We start from the raw sequence: 12,185 nt of genomic DNA on the forward strand, positions 1-12,185 counted from the left end.
AATATTTACTCATATTTGTACTTTGTCCATTTTATATTTTATAAAACTTAGAAGTTAAATACAGTACTTGTTTCATTAGCATTAAAGAGTAGTTGCAGTATACTAAATATATATAAATTTATTTTCTAAAATCAATCCAAATCTACATAGTACTATTTAATTGTTATATTACCAAATCCTCGTGTCATTTGATTTGAATATAAATTATTCTGAATTAATTATATTATGGTTTGTTGTATTGAAAATTATGTAGCAAAATCAAGGAGGTTTGTTGTGTGATTTTGAATTTCTTGACTTGTGTTTTAATAATGACCACAAGAAGGAAGCCGGAAGCATGGTCCATAGTCTCATTTGTATTTAGCCAAATAACACGCATTACATTATTGCTAAAAAATAAATATTATTTGCTTATAAAAATATTTTTCACTTTATTTTTCGGTAGCTATATCACTACCCGCCCTAGTTGCTCAAAATCAAAGCTCTTTTTTCTTCACTGAAGTTATCTTTTTCGCTAAAATTCTTTCCCATGGATTTCAAAGCTTCTTCTTTCCATATAATAAACCATATATCATTGTATCTCATGTATATATCAATGTATTCAATTGATATACAACGATATATGTTGAAAACAAACACATAAAAGATTTACAAAGAACGTACAAATGATCATATACACACATATGTCGTTGTTGTATATACTTGTATATCATTGTATGTAGAGTAATACATAAAAATATACAATAACCAACATAGAGTAACATACAGAGATACAATCATTGGGTAATTAATTAAAAATGTAAATTAAATGGTAATATGAATTACTTTTTCGTCTCTAGTTGTAGAATTATGAACTAAAAAATAACCAAAACAGGATTCCAAACTCAAAATCTAAAGTCTCCAGACTTAAAATGTGACCACAAAAGTTATGCTAAAATAAATTGTAAACAAGTAAATAACCAAGTTCTAGATTTTCCTATCTCTAAAAAGAATGAGTTGGACCCTTGTCTCTACCCAAATTGGTAATATCTTTTTATGTTAATTTAAATATTATTAGTTCTTAAAATTAATTATAGTTATTTCCTTATGTTTAACTAATTAATAATGTATATGAAATGTAGACATAGAAGAAAATAAAAATGTTAACACAATCGGATTTAAATGTGTTTGGAGGAATTTCTTTTGATTTTTAATGAATCCAATGTTTCCCTCATTTTTGTGTCTTATTGGAATTTTTTAGTACTTAGTAAGTATTATTGAGATTATTTGATTATGAAATTGAGACTTGGTTAGCGAATATTACGTAATATTATCTTGTGAAAAAATATAATTTTGTATTTTTAAGTTAATATTAAATTGAAAATTTTTATAGAACATTTATTTTAAAAAAATAACAAAGGGCTAGGTTGTGTTGGATTTCTAAGGCCCATACAATTGATGGGCTAGACCACCCTAACCGTCAAACTCTAAAACCCATGTAGTTAGAATAAGGAAAAATTACCCGGGTTAACACTTTTTAATAAATATTTATTAATTTTAGCGATATTTTTTATTTATTATCATTTATAAAAATACATAGTAATATTATGATATATCTTTCATTTATTAAAAGTGAATTATGCATGCAATATAAATGTATTATAAGTGTTTTAAAATATATTATGCTTGTTTGATAAGAAATTGACACAATGTATTACAAGTGTATTAAAGTGTGTGATAAATATATTATCCATGAATAAAACTTGTATTAAATAATTTTTATAAACTATTCTCGCTAATATATATTAAAATTGTATTAAAACTATATTATAAGTGTCTAGTAAAAAAAAATATTATTGCTATAGGTGGTAAATATTTTCTTAATATAATATATTTATGTAAATTTCCCTTAGAATAAGCTTGACAGGTTTATACTGACAGCTCTTGTATATTAACCATGGAAGAAACTTCATTATAAAGAAAGTAAAAGAAAACAAGAATCAAGAAAATGTCAAATTTGTAGAGGACGTAGCGATTTTGAACTACAAACTCACAAGAATGAACTAATAGAAGCTAGGCAACCAACTAACAAACACTTAAGCTTATTAATGTAGCTATAATATAAACTTAACAAGCTAACTGCTAAGTGCTAACTAACTAACATATACTCCCTCCGTTTCAATTTATTTGTCCTATTTTAATTTTTATACAAAATTTAAGAACGTAAAAAAACTTTTGAATCTATGATCCTAAATTAAAGATACGTCAAATGTATCAACGTATCCTTTAATCTTGTGATATTAAATATGTCATGTGGAAAGAATATATTGACAAAAAAAAGAGAAATTTCTTTTGAAACGGACTAAAAAAAATAAGACAAACAATTTGAAATAGAGGAGTGCCATTGTTTTCAAGTGAAAATTTTCAAACATTTTACTTCTACTTAAAATCTTCCAACTTTTATACAATTTTTATTTCTTTTGAAAAATATAACTACCCACTCACAATTCTAAATTAGTTTGGGCTATACGATCATTGTAACCTATAAACTGCTAATCCATACGATTGGACCGATGCTGAGCCATGCCACTACAACAAATAAAAGATTTTATTGTAATAATATAATTATCGTTATATTATATTTAGTCATAATATATAATGTATATGAGTATTTATACTCAGCACTTTGTATAAATGGCGCTAAAGATTTTAGAGACTCTGAATAAAATGGCATTTACTCAATTGCACAAGTTTAACCTGATATATACATAGCAATATGGTTACAAATTAACTTAACTTGATATATAGAGTAAAACGTGCAAAATATACCCTGGAATAATTAAAGCTTTGTTGTTATAAAGTACTCCAACCATAAGGGTAGCTTTTCTTTTCTTTCTTCCTCTTGAATCCAGGAGAAGTACTATCTTTTCAAGCACAGTTAGGTGTTTTTTTTTTGTGTGTGTGTACCTCTAGTACCTTACCAACTATTTGCCTTGAAGCTTTAGACCAACCTGAAAGAAACAGATTAACAGCCGATGCCTATTAGAAACAAACTGTGTACATATCACTCTTCAGGAGATCACTTACGGAATTACAATAGGTATGTTATTGTTTTATATATTAGACAAAAGGATTATTAACGTTCTCCATGGCACGTTAATTACCTCTGTTTGGCATATGTGTGCTTCTTACTCTTTCCATCTTTGACTTAAACATAGGAAGCTATTGCTATATATTGTTGGTTTAAATTTGGCTTTGGGATTACTATGTGTGGTCTACACTCTTTACTTTCTCATCATCTGACATTGAACTTGAGCTTAAACTACTTAATTTAGACTAAATTTACTTTATTAGTTTGGCGAACCATGGACCTAATTTTCTAGCTCTGCCCCTGATTTCTTGACGTTAATATTTTTTTTCCTAGACAAGTTTAATAGATTCACCATTACTTTCCACTCGCAAACTGTTTTTATATGTACAAAAAGGAAAAAAAAATAAAATTACATTTGATATGATGATACTTAGTTCTGAACTCACTAAGTCTAAATTCTGAATTCGCCTCATGATTACGGAGTTACTATGCTCTATCCAGGGAAAACATATTGCATATATGAGATAATCATCAGTTCTACAAGTCACGTCTTCAACAAGCATGCATGCAAGGCAACTTCCAGCGCATCATTATTAACTTGCCTCGTTGAATATGTTAATACATTTAATATAGGTGGGGATGGGAAATCCAGACTTAAAAGAACACAATTACAGGATCTTCTTTATAAAAAAAATAGACAATATGATAAAGAAATAGACTTCAATTGGATCTAACTTAACCCTAAAAGCTAATATAAAAGATGGGGATTACCCAAGTCATATTTCATCTTTAAGGGTCAATGCGAGACACTTCACACACCCTATCACGCCCAGAGCTGAACATTTGGTGTGTGGACAATTTAATATGAGGATCCAACATCAGAAATGAGAATTAGGATATGTCTTTCTCTAATATCATGTTAAAGAAATGAAATTTGGGTCAAGGGGTGAGAATTACCCAAACTAGCCCTATTAAATAGACCACTCATCCATTAAAGGGTCGATGTAAACTCTTCACACAGTGAAATAAAAGCAAGTACTATATATTTTGAAAGAAAACAAATTTGTACTAGAAAAAGAACGTTGTATTGTTGGAGAAGTTGTTAGTAATGTTGTTGATCGTACAAGATAAAAAGCCTTGCTGGAAATGCTTAGTCTAAAAGCACAAAATAAGCTTCAAATTTCCTAAGGCTTCTCTCTTTTTACTAATTGAGTGACTTGAAAGTACATATTATCTCCATGCACCAAACACCAAAACTACTATTTGTTTATTTGCTCAATCCATTCTATATATACCCAAAATCCTGTTGCACAATCATCTCATCTTTCCTCTAAATTGCGATTAATTAAATCCTTAGTTACCAGTTTAATTAATTCTTCAAGTGTAGTGTCCAATTAATGGCTCCTTTTTCTACAACCTTATTTCTTGTTTTGTTAACAGTTCCTCTGTGCAGCGCAACTCTTGGAGTTCAATACTATGATCAAACATGTCCTCATGCTGAAGATATTATTTATCAAACAATTCGCAACGCTTCGTTTTATGATCCTAAAGTCCCCGCACGTATTCTCAGGATGTTCTTCCATGATTGTTTCATTAGGGTACTACTTTCTCCATGTATTTGTGTGCATAATAATGCAAGTCATTATACTATAGAAGCGTGCAAGAGATGAAAGTTTGAAACTGTTTTGTTAATTATGATTATTTACAGGGATGTGATGCATCAGTTCTATTGGATTCAACACCAGAAAACAAAGCAGAGAAAGATGGTCCGCCCAACCTTTCTCTTGGAGCTTTCTATGTGATTGATGATGTCAAAACTAACCTCGAAAAGGCTTGCCCAACAACTGTTTCTTGTGCTGACATAGTTGCCATTGCAGCTAGAGACGTCGTGGCCATGGTACTACGTCATCCTCCCTACTAAATAGTTAATAAATAACACGATGTGATCAGTTAAAATATACTACTACCACGGCATTGTCAGTGTATATAAGTTAAATTCACTGCTTAAACTGCATTCATAAGCTCATAAATACTTCATGTTTGATCAACTTTGTAGTCTGGAGGTCCTTACTGGTATGTACTAAAGGGAAGAAAAGATGGAAGGGTATCAATAGCTAATGAGACAATTAACTTACCAGCTCCATCCTTCAATACAAGCCAACTCATTCAGAGCTTTGCCAACAGGGGATTGGGAGTGAAAGATTTGGTTGCTCTTTCTGGTGGACACACACTTGGATTCTCACACTGCTCTTCATTTGAAGGCAGGCTACATAACTTCAGCTCAGTGCACGACACTGACCCGAGCTTGAATGCAGTATTTGCACAGAGCTTAAAGAAGAAATGCCCAAAACCAAACAGTGATCGCAATGCAGGACAATTGTTGGACCCAACTTCATCAGTATTCGACAACAACTATTACAAGCAAATTATTTCAGGCAAAGGTGTTTTTGCATCAGACCAGAGTTTGTTGAATGACTACAGAACTGGATTGATTGTTAAAGCATTTGCCAATGACCAAACTCTGTTCTTCAAGGAATTTGCTGCTTCAATGATCAAGCTTGGAAATGTTGGTGTCCTTGAAAACGGAGAAGTTAGACTCAACTGCAGAGCTATGAACTGAGAAATGAGTGTGTTTTTGTATACCATTGTTTGTTCTTTTTGCTGGTTAATAATTCTCTGTATACTGAGGCTTAATGAAATACTAATATGAAATATCTATGCACCTTGTATTATTGCCTTGTAAGGTGAAAAGGTAGCAGAGGAAGAATAATATCATCGGATTGTTGCAGGGTGGAAGTCTCCAGATATGAATGTATTCCACCTACAGTTATTAGTTTCTTCTCAAGTATCTCAATAGATTACAATAAAGACATTGATTGTGCTCTATGACTACAACAACAACGTACCTAGTATAATCCCATAAGAGGGCCAAGGGTACGCAAACCTTTCTCCTACTTGGGAGGTAGAGAGGTTGTTTCCAATAGACTCTCGGCTCAAGTAAGAGCATTTCAAAGCAGTTCGATTGAGAAAAAAAATGGTGCTGTATGATTAACAGTGCCAAATATATAAGAAGCAACCAACTCAACTCCCTCCAAACAATAAAAATATAAAGGCAAAAAATATCAGACATCCCGGATACCTTTGCCTGTGAATATTAATGAAGGTAATCCTATCACCAGTCCATACTCGTGAAAGATTCAATGCTTTTTCATGTGTGATACAGAAGTATAACTTAAATTCTTCACAGGGAGATGCCAGAAGCAACAAGATTTATGGCAGAATACAGCAGTCATTCGACTTAAAAAAGAAGTTACAAATAGATGTAGGTGGATTACAAGAAGTCGGAGAGATTTTGTGCTCATTAAACTCAAGGGGAGGTTTAGAAAACATAGATGATTCATTTAGGCTTGGTATTTGTTCAAGAAAATACAACATCAGATCGTAATATATATTTGATACCCTTAGTGACATTCCGAGCTTCATGCAACATACATTTATCCCCGTGAATGTGAACAAGAGCCATTCCTTCAGTTGGAGGTACCTATACAATGTTAAGTATAGATAGCATAAGAAAATCAGATATTTACTCAAGAAAAGCATGTCATTATTCTCTAATCAATGTCAGATTATGCAGTTTACGATAGGATATATAGCATAACAAATCATGATTGATTGCTTGGCTTCTGCGGAGGGAATTGAAATATGAAGAAAAACATTTAAAATAAGTAATACATGTCTACACATGTGAAGGGAAATCGGGAATGGGAACATCAAAGAAAGAGTTGGAGTGGCATTTCTGAAAAGGGAGGAATGGTACCTCAGCAACCAAAGCGTTTCTTGGACCATAAAAGACAGTTTCCCCTCCAACAAGGATCTCAGACAATGAATCCTGAGAATCTTTATCAACTTTGGTTTTAGATTTGGTACCGCCACTTAAATATATTAACAAAGTGTAGTGTGTGCGCTTCCCTTCCCCAATGTCTACACTTTCATCAATATGCCGTCCAAATCTCTGACCAGCCTTATACCTAGAGAGCAACAACAGTTGATGAGGACCAAACATTTGCTATAATGTCCACCTTACCATGTACTCGGGAAAAGGAAATGAGAATAACAAATGTGAAGAAAAGTAAAAGAAATGGCTGCAAAGGCATGACATTAGAGGGAAAAATAAGAGAATTATTCAAACAAGCGACACCTATAGTATACAAAAGTTTATTAAACAGATAGCAACTAATTGCATTATGTAAAGACAACATCAAACAATAGATAATTGAACTGTTTGATAATTAATATAAAGGGAGAAGTGCTGTAAAAGCCCTTAACTATTTAATTTGTGGAAATTTTACCTCAACAATATTTTGTGGCAATTATTTTCAACTTTACATAACATAGTAAATTTCTCCTTCTGTCAACTTTCATTAATTAGACAGTTACTTTATGGGATATTGTAGGAATTCAAATTATTTTAGATTTCAGGACAAAATGGAACTCAATCCTCTTTTCTTCCTCACAGGCACAACACCAGTGCACCAACCTCTTCCTCCTTGCCCCAACAGCTCTCTCAAACATCACAGCACTGGGTTTTTTTGTCCAGCAACTTTTTTTCCTCCAGCAACTTCTTACCACTACTTTTATAATCCCTTTCTTACTTTACTTCTTTATTCCTTGTTATTTTCTTATTCTTTCCATCATCCACTTTCAAATGTCATGTATTTAATTTCAGCAGCTCCAATCAAAAGTGGAATCTTGTAAAATGTATTACCTTGTATCCTACGTTTTCTTCTAGCACAGCAAAATAGATACCCCAGGGTTTGCTCCTTCATTTTATGTCTTTCTAGCATAGATCTATGCTACTGATCGTTTGAAAAAAATTAAATTCGTTGTGAGTTTAAAAACTGTTTTGGAATCAAGTGTGGTTTTTCTTCTTCTAGTGGTTTCTTCTTCTTTTTCTTTCTTTTGAACTTTCGGGTAACACAGAAGTCTGAATTCAATTCAAACAAGCAACCAAGGGAAAGGGTGGGGGCTGCTGAGACGAAGAGAAATTAAAGTATGGATGCTGAAAAGAAAATGAAGGAAAGAGAAAACAATAAAGAGGAAAGGAAAGAAGAGAAGAAGTTGGGGATGGAGAGTTACTTGGAGGAGGAAGTTGTTGCTCAGGGGGTTAGGGTGGGATGAATAGCAGTTGGGCGTGGAGGAAGATAAAAGAAACAAAGAACGGTGAAGTAAGAGGAGAGTGAGCTGACACAGTGTTGGGCCAAACGGCCACTAAGAAACAAAAAAGCGTAAAGAGCCCGTATTATATACCCCAAAAGCCTAACAGTCCATCAATGAAAACTGAAGGGTAAGTTGTTATGTTGAAAAGTTGAAGGGGTCAATTTGTCACAAAAAATGCTAACACGGTAAAAAGCAACAAGTTAAATAGTTGAAGGACCTCTACATCGCTTCTCTTGATACAAATAGTGTTACCTCAAAAACATACATGTGTTTGCTAATATTTTCGGATTAGGAAATGGAATGGTAAGTTGACAAGCATTTTGTACATCACAGTCAAAGCACTTTAGACATTTCGATTGCTGGAAAGTAAACAGAAAAAAGATTGATGTGTTTGGTTAGAAGGTAAAAAGCATGATTCATATAACTGCAAGGAGTTCCCAACCTATTTGATATCGTAAGCTTTAAATAGTCACCTATTTGTTGACTACCTCACGACCCTTTAAAGCAAGAAACTATCAACACCTTCCCAGAAAACCGGGAAAAAATCAACACTCAATTTGTTATTATTCTGCTTCCATATGGTATGATGGATATGCACTATCTCATCCTACATCTGACGATCGTTACCACCACCATGTACGTATACAACATGGTTGATTATGATCTGTTCAATCTAGTTAATGTTTATCGAACTCAATAAAGTATATTTCTTAAATATGCCATGTTTTATCAGAATAATTATGTTTACCACACAGCAAGGCAGAGGATAACATATTTATGCGCCTAAGATGGTAATTAACACTTTATGTCATAATAATATCACAGTTTTATAACGAAAACAGACCTAACCTGTAAAATCTAATATTAGGGTTCAATCCAACAGCAACTTTGCCTCGAATTTTGATGTCGGAAAATAATTTGTTCAGTCCAACTCTCCACATTGCATCTGCAAGATCAGGATCATGCATGGATACACGATCATTGTCTCTATAAGCTTCGCCATATGCAGGACCACGACTTCCTTGGTGAACAAACCCAATTGACTCTGCAGCTTTGACAAAAGCCTTTGATTCAGCTGGAGTAAAGAAATTCTCAACCTGAATAATATAAGCAAATAGAGGAATTATTAGAAGCCGAAAAGCCAATAATAGCTTCATCGTCAAATTAAGGTCTTGTCATTTGACATCATGATTTCAAGCAAAGATGAGAGATTCTTATTTCCTAATGTGATAGCAAAGTGTCCAGTTTGACTCTTGTCAAATAGGCAAGTTGGTTGATTTTATCCGTGATATATTCTCTTCAGTTTCTCTGTTCCGATAATCACATCTAACTGTAGCTCATAAGGGATGTTTATTATTTTTCTATTTTGATTGAACATGGTGAAAGTGGCAAACTTAAATTGCTTATAGTAGGGAAGGAGGTTCTTCAACAACAAAATACTCTCGTATTGTCAAGCCTACGAAACGACAATGATCAAAGATGGAAACATCAAATTTAACTGAAAAATCTTACAAGTGACACACACCTGTATCCTTCAACAATTTAAACAACCTTCTGGCTTCACGTAATCAAGAATTAGCTAAGGCATTGAGAACCCTATCTACTTATCTTCCATCATGGTTCCTCGACTCGTGAACATAATTTAGGCGAAAACATAAAAACAAACATAATTGGAAAAGGGGAAAGAATGAAACCGTACGGTAATGAGATCGTTATCTTTGAGGCGATTGATCTGAAGGTTCAATTTGAGTTTGATTGATGGCCACACTGATTCTCTTCTCTCCTTCTTCCCATCATTCTTTCCATCTTTCCTCCTTTCTGCCATTTTTCTCTTCATTCACAGCTTTTTCCCCCTTATTTTTTCCTCTGCCTGTATTATATTTTTGTGGGTTTAAAAGTCTTGGGCCGCGACACTGGGCTTGGGATCTCTATTCAAAAGACTTCTTATATAGGCCGGGATAATAATACAGGAAAATTACGCGACTAAGCAAACATATATTATTTAATTATTTGAAAAAATTATCAAACTAGTCAAAATTAGCTACTTATCTATGAAAAATAGCTACAATTTCAAAATATTATCAAAAAGAGCAATTTGTTGTTATTATAGCAACACTTCCCTTATCTCCCTTACCTCTCCTCCCTCTCTCTTGCCCTCTCCTCTCTCCTGCCCTCTCCTCTCTCTCTCTCTGTCCCCTCTCTCCCTTTACCTCTCCTCCCTCTTTCTTTCCCTCTCCTCTCTCCTGCCTCTCATATCTCTTGTTCTCTCTCTTACCCTCTCCTCTCTCATCCTCTCTCTCCTACCAATAGAAAGAAATACATTCAAATTTATTATGTATCAATTGTATTCAATAAATATAGGTGAGAGTTTTGTATTTTATTTCAACTGTATTGAAAAACTGTGTTTTGTATTGTTATACCCCAAAAACTTTTTAAGCTAAGATCTGAGCCATTCTTCTTATGTATATAGGTTCGAAACCGATGAATTTTAATTGTATATATGTTTTAGGATCAATTCTTAAGTATTTGAAGTGTATTATATGTGCATTAGGGTCATAAAGAACCTCTAGTAATAAGTTGAGTTGAGAGATCCTTTTACCAATTAAGTTTTTGCATAAGATCTTATAAGGGTCAACTTCAAACGATCATAAATTTTAGAATATTAAGATTTAAGTAGCCCATCACCTATCAAATTAAAGGTATTTGAGTCCTTTTTCCGACGCCACTAAATTTGCCTCATTCCAAGTTCGGAGTAAAATATTATGGCCATTTTATCAAAGACTAGTGATGCAATAGTTTAGGGTCTGGCGTGGCGCCCCCACCAGTGCGCCCGAAGCACGCTGCAGTAGTTTGGGGCCTGGGGCGGCGTGCCAGTAATGCTTTTGACCCTGTTTTTCAGATATTTTCTTAACAAGGACATTCCGGACCTTTCTCCATCCCTCCTATACCTAACCCACGTCCTTTTGGGACTAAACTCTGGCCCATATAAGTTCCTAATGCTAGTTTTCTCCTATTAATCCTTAAGAAAACTTTTGAGAAAAGAGATTAGAAAGAAGGAGAAGAGCTAGGGTTCAAGGTTTTCAAGTGAGGTCTTTGATTTTTGATGAGATATTCTTCGTTCCAGGTATGTAAGGGCAACTAAAATATGGATTGTGTTCTTCCATGTGCCCCATAGACGTGTTCAATGGAATTGTGAAAGGCTTGAACTTTCAATGAATGTTTTCTTGAATTTTCCTAAACTACTTTAATATTTTTACATACTATTAATTGATTGATAATTTTCATGACTTGAATTCTTGAACAATTACTTTACATATTTTATTTCATAAGACCCTAGTTATATTTTGATCATAATTGAATGTCTATACTTAATGATTGAGTCTAGAGCCATGAATTGTGAATGCTTGAATGTGAATGAGATAGGAATATTATGATAGTCTTGATGAAACTTGATAGTCCTCTCCATCTTCATAATTGAATCCAATTGAATGGTCCCAACTGAATGTTGTCTTAAATGATTGTCCTAACTACTCTTAAATAAATTATTGGGAATGATTGGATAATTGATTGGTTGAAAGAATTGATTGGATATAATTGATAAACTAATAAGAGTCCATATGAGACTTGTTGATTAGTTGATTGGAATTGATTGTATTATAAGCATTGAGTCTTGGGAGGAGTATCGAACACCAAATTGGGTAAGAGTAAATAATAAATCAAACCCAATAAGCCAACATATGAGAGGATTGAACCATTAAAGTCAGATGTTTCCCTTTTTATTGTCCTGAAAATATAGGACTTGATAGATTGATTAGATCCATGATTGGATGGTTTATCCTTTACCCTAGCAGCGTATTAAATGGTTGTGGCAACAACAAGGAGCATGTTGTACGATCACTGG

At 33.4% G+C, this 12,185-nt stretch overlaps 2 protein-coding genes across 2 annotated transcripts; one reads left to right on the forward strand and one right to left on the reverse strand.

The window, feature by feature from the left end:
- Nucleotides 1-4,265: 4,265 nt before the first annotated feature.
- Nucleotides 4,266-5,946, forward strand: LOC129896105 (peroxidase 66). The gene is made up of 3 exons (XM_055971930.1): nt 4,266-4,665; nt 4,776-4,964; nt 5,124-5,946. Exons 1-3 carry the CDS (start codon nt 4,465-4,467, stop codon nt 5,685-5,687), a joined length of 954 nt encoding a protein of 317 aa, XP_055827905.1. The 5' UTR covers nt 4,266-4,464; the 3' UTR covers nt 5,688-5,946.
- A 304-nt stretch (nt 5,947-6,250) lies between these two features.
- LOC129896106 (uncharacterized) lies at nt 6,251-10,150 on the reverse strand. The gene is made up of 4 exons (XM_055971931.1): nt 9,984-10,150; nt 9,134-9,381; nt 6,885-7,095; nt 6,251-6,608 (listed from the first exon to the last, which is right to left on the reverse strand). Exons 1-4 carry the CDS (start codon nt 10,119-10,121, stop codon nt 6,486-6,488), a joined length of 720 nt encoding a protein of 239 aa, XP_055827906.1. The 5' UTR covers nt 10,122-10,150; the 3' UTR covers nt 6,251-6,485.
- Between the last annotated feature and the right edge of the window lie 2,035 nt (nt 10,151-12,185).

This window comes from Solanum dulcamara, chromosome 7 (genome assembly GCF_947179165.1).
Source record: "Solanum dulcamara chromosome 7, daSolDulc1.2, whole genome shotgun sequence".
Classification (NCBI taxonomy): Eukaryota; Viridiplantae; Streptophyta; class Magnoliopsida; order Solanales; family Solanaceae; genus Solanum; species Solanum dulcamara.

Excerpts from the sequence above, each read along its gene's own strand:
- LOC129896105 (XM_055971930.1), top strand. The coding sequence starts at position 4,465 with ATGGCTCCTTTTTCTACAACCTTATTTCTTGTTTTGTTAACAGTTCCT. Across the intron at positions 4,666-4,775 it reads TCCATGATTGTTTCATTAGG|GGATGTGATGCATCAGTTCT; the intron begins GTACTACTTTCT and ends GATTATTTACAG. Across the intron at positions 4,965-5,123 it reads CTAGAGACGTCGTGGCCATG|TCTGGAGGTCCTTACTGGTA; the intron begins GTACTACGTCAT and ends TCAACTTTGTAG.
- LOC129896106 (XM_055971931.1), bottom strand. The coding sequence starts at position 10,121 with ATGAAGAGAAAAATGGCAGAAAGGAGGAAAGATGGAAAGAATGATGGG. Across the intron at positions 9,382-9,983 it reads AAGATAACGATCTCATTACC|GTTGAGAATTTCTTTACTCC; the intron begins GTACGGTTTCAT and ends TATATTATTCAG. Across the intron at positions 6,609-6,884 it reads GAAACGCTTTGGTTGCTGAG|GTACCTCCAACTGAAGGAAT; the intron begins GTACCATTCCTC and ends AACATTGTATAG.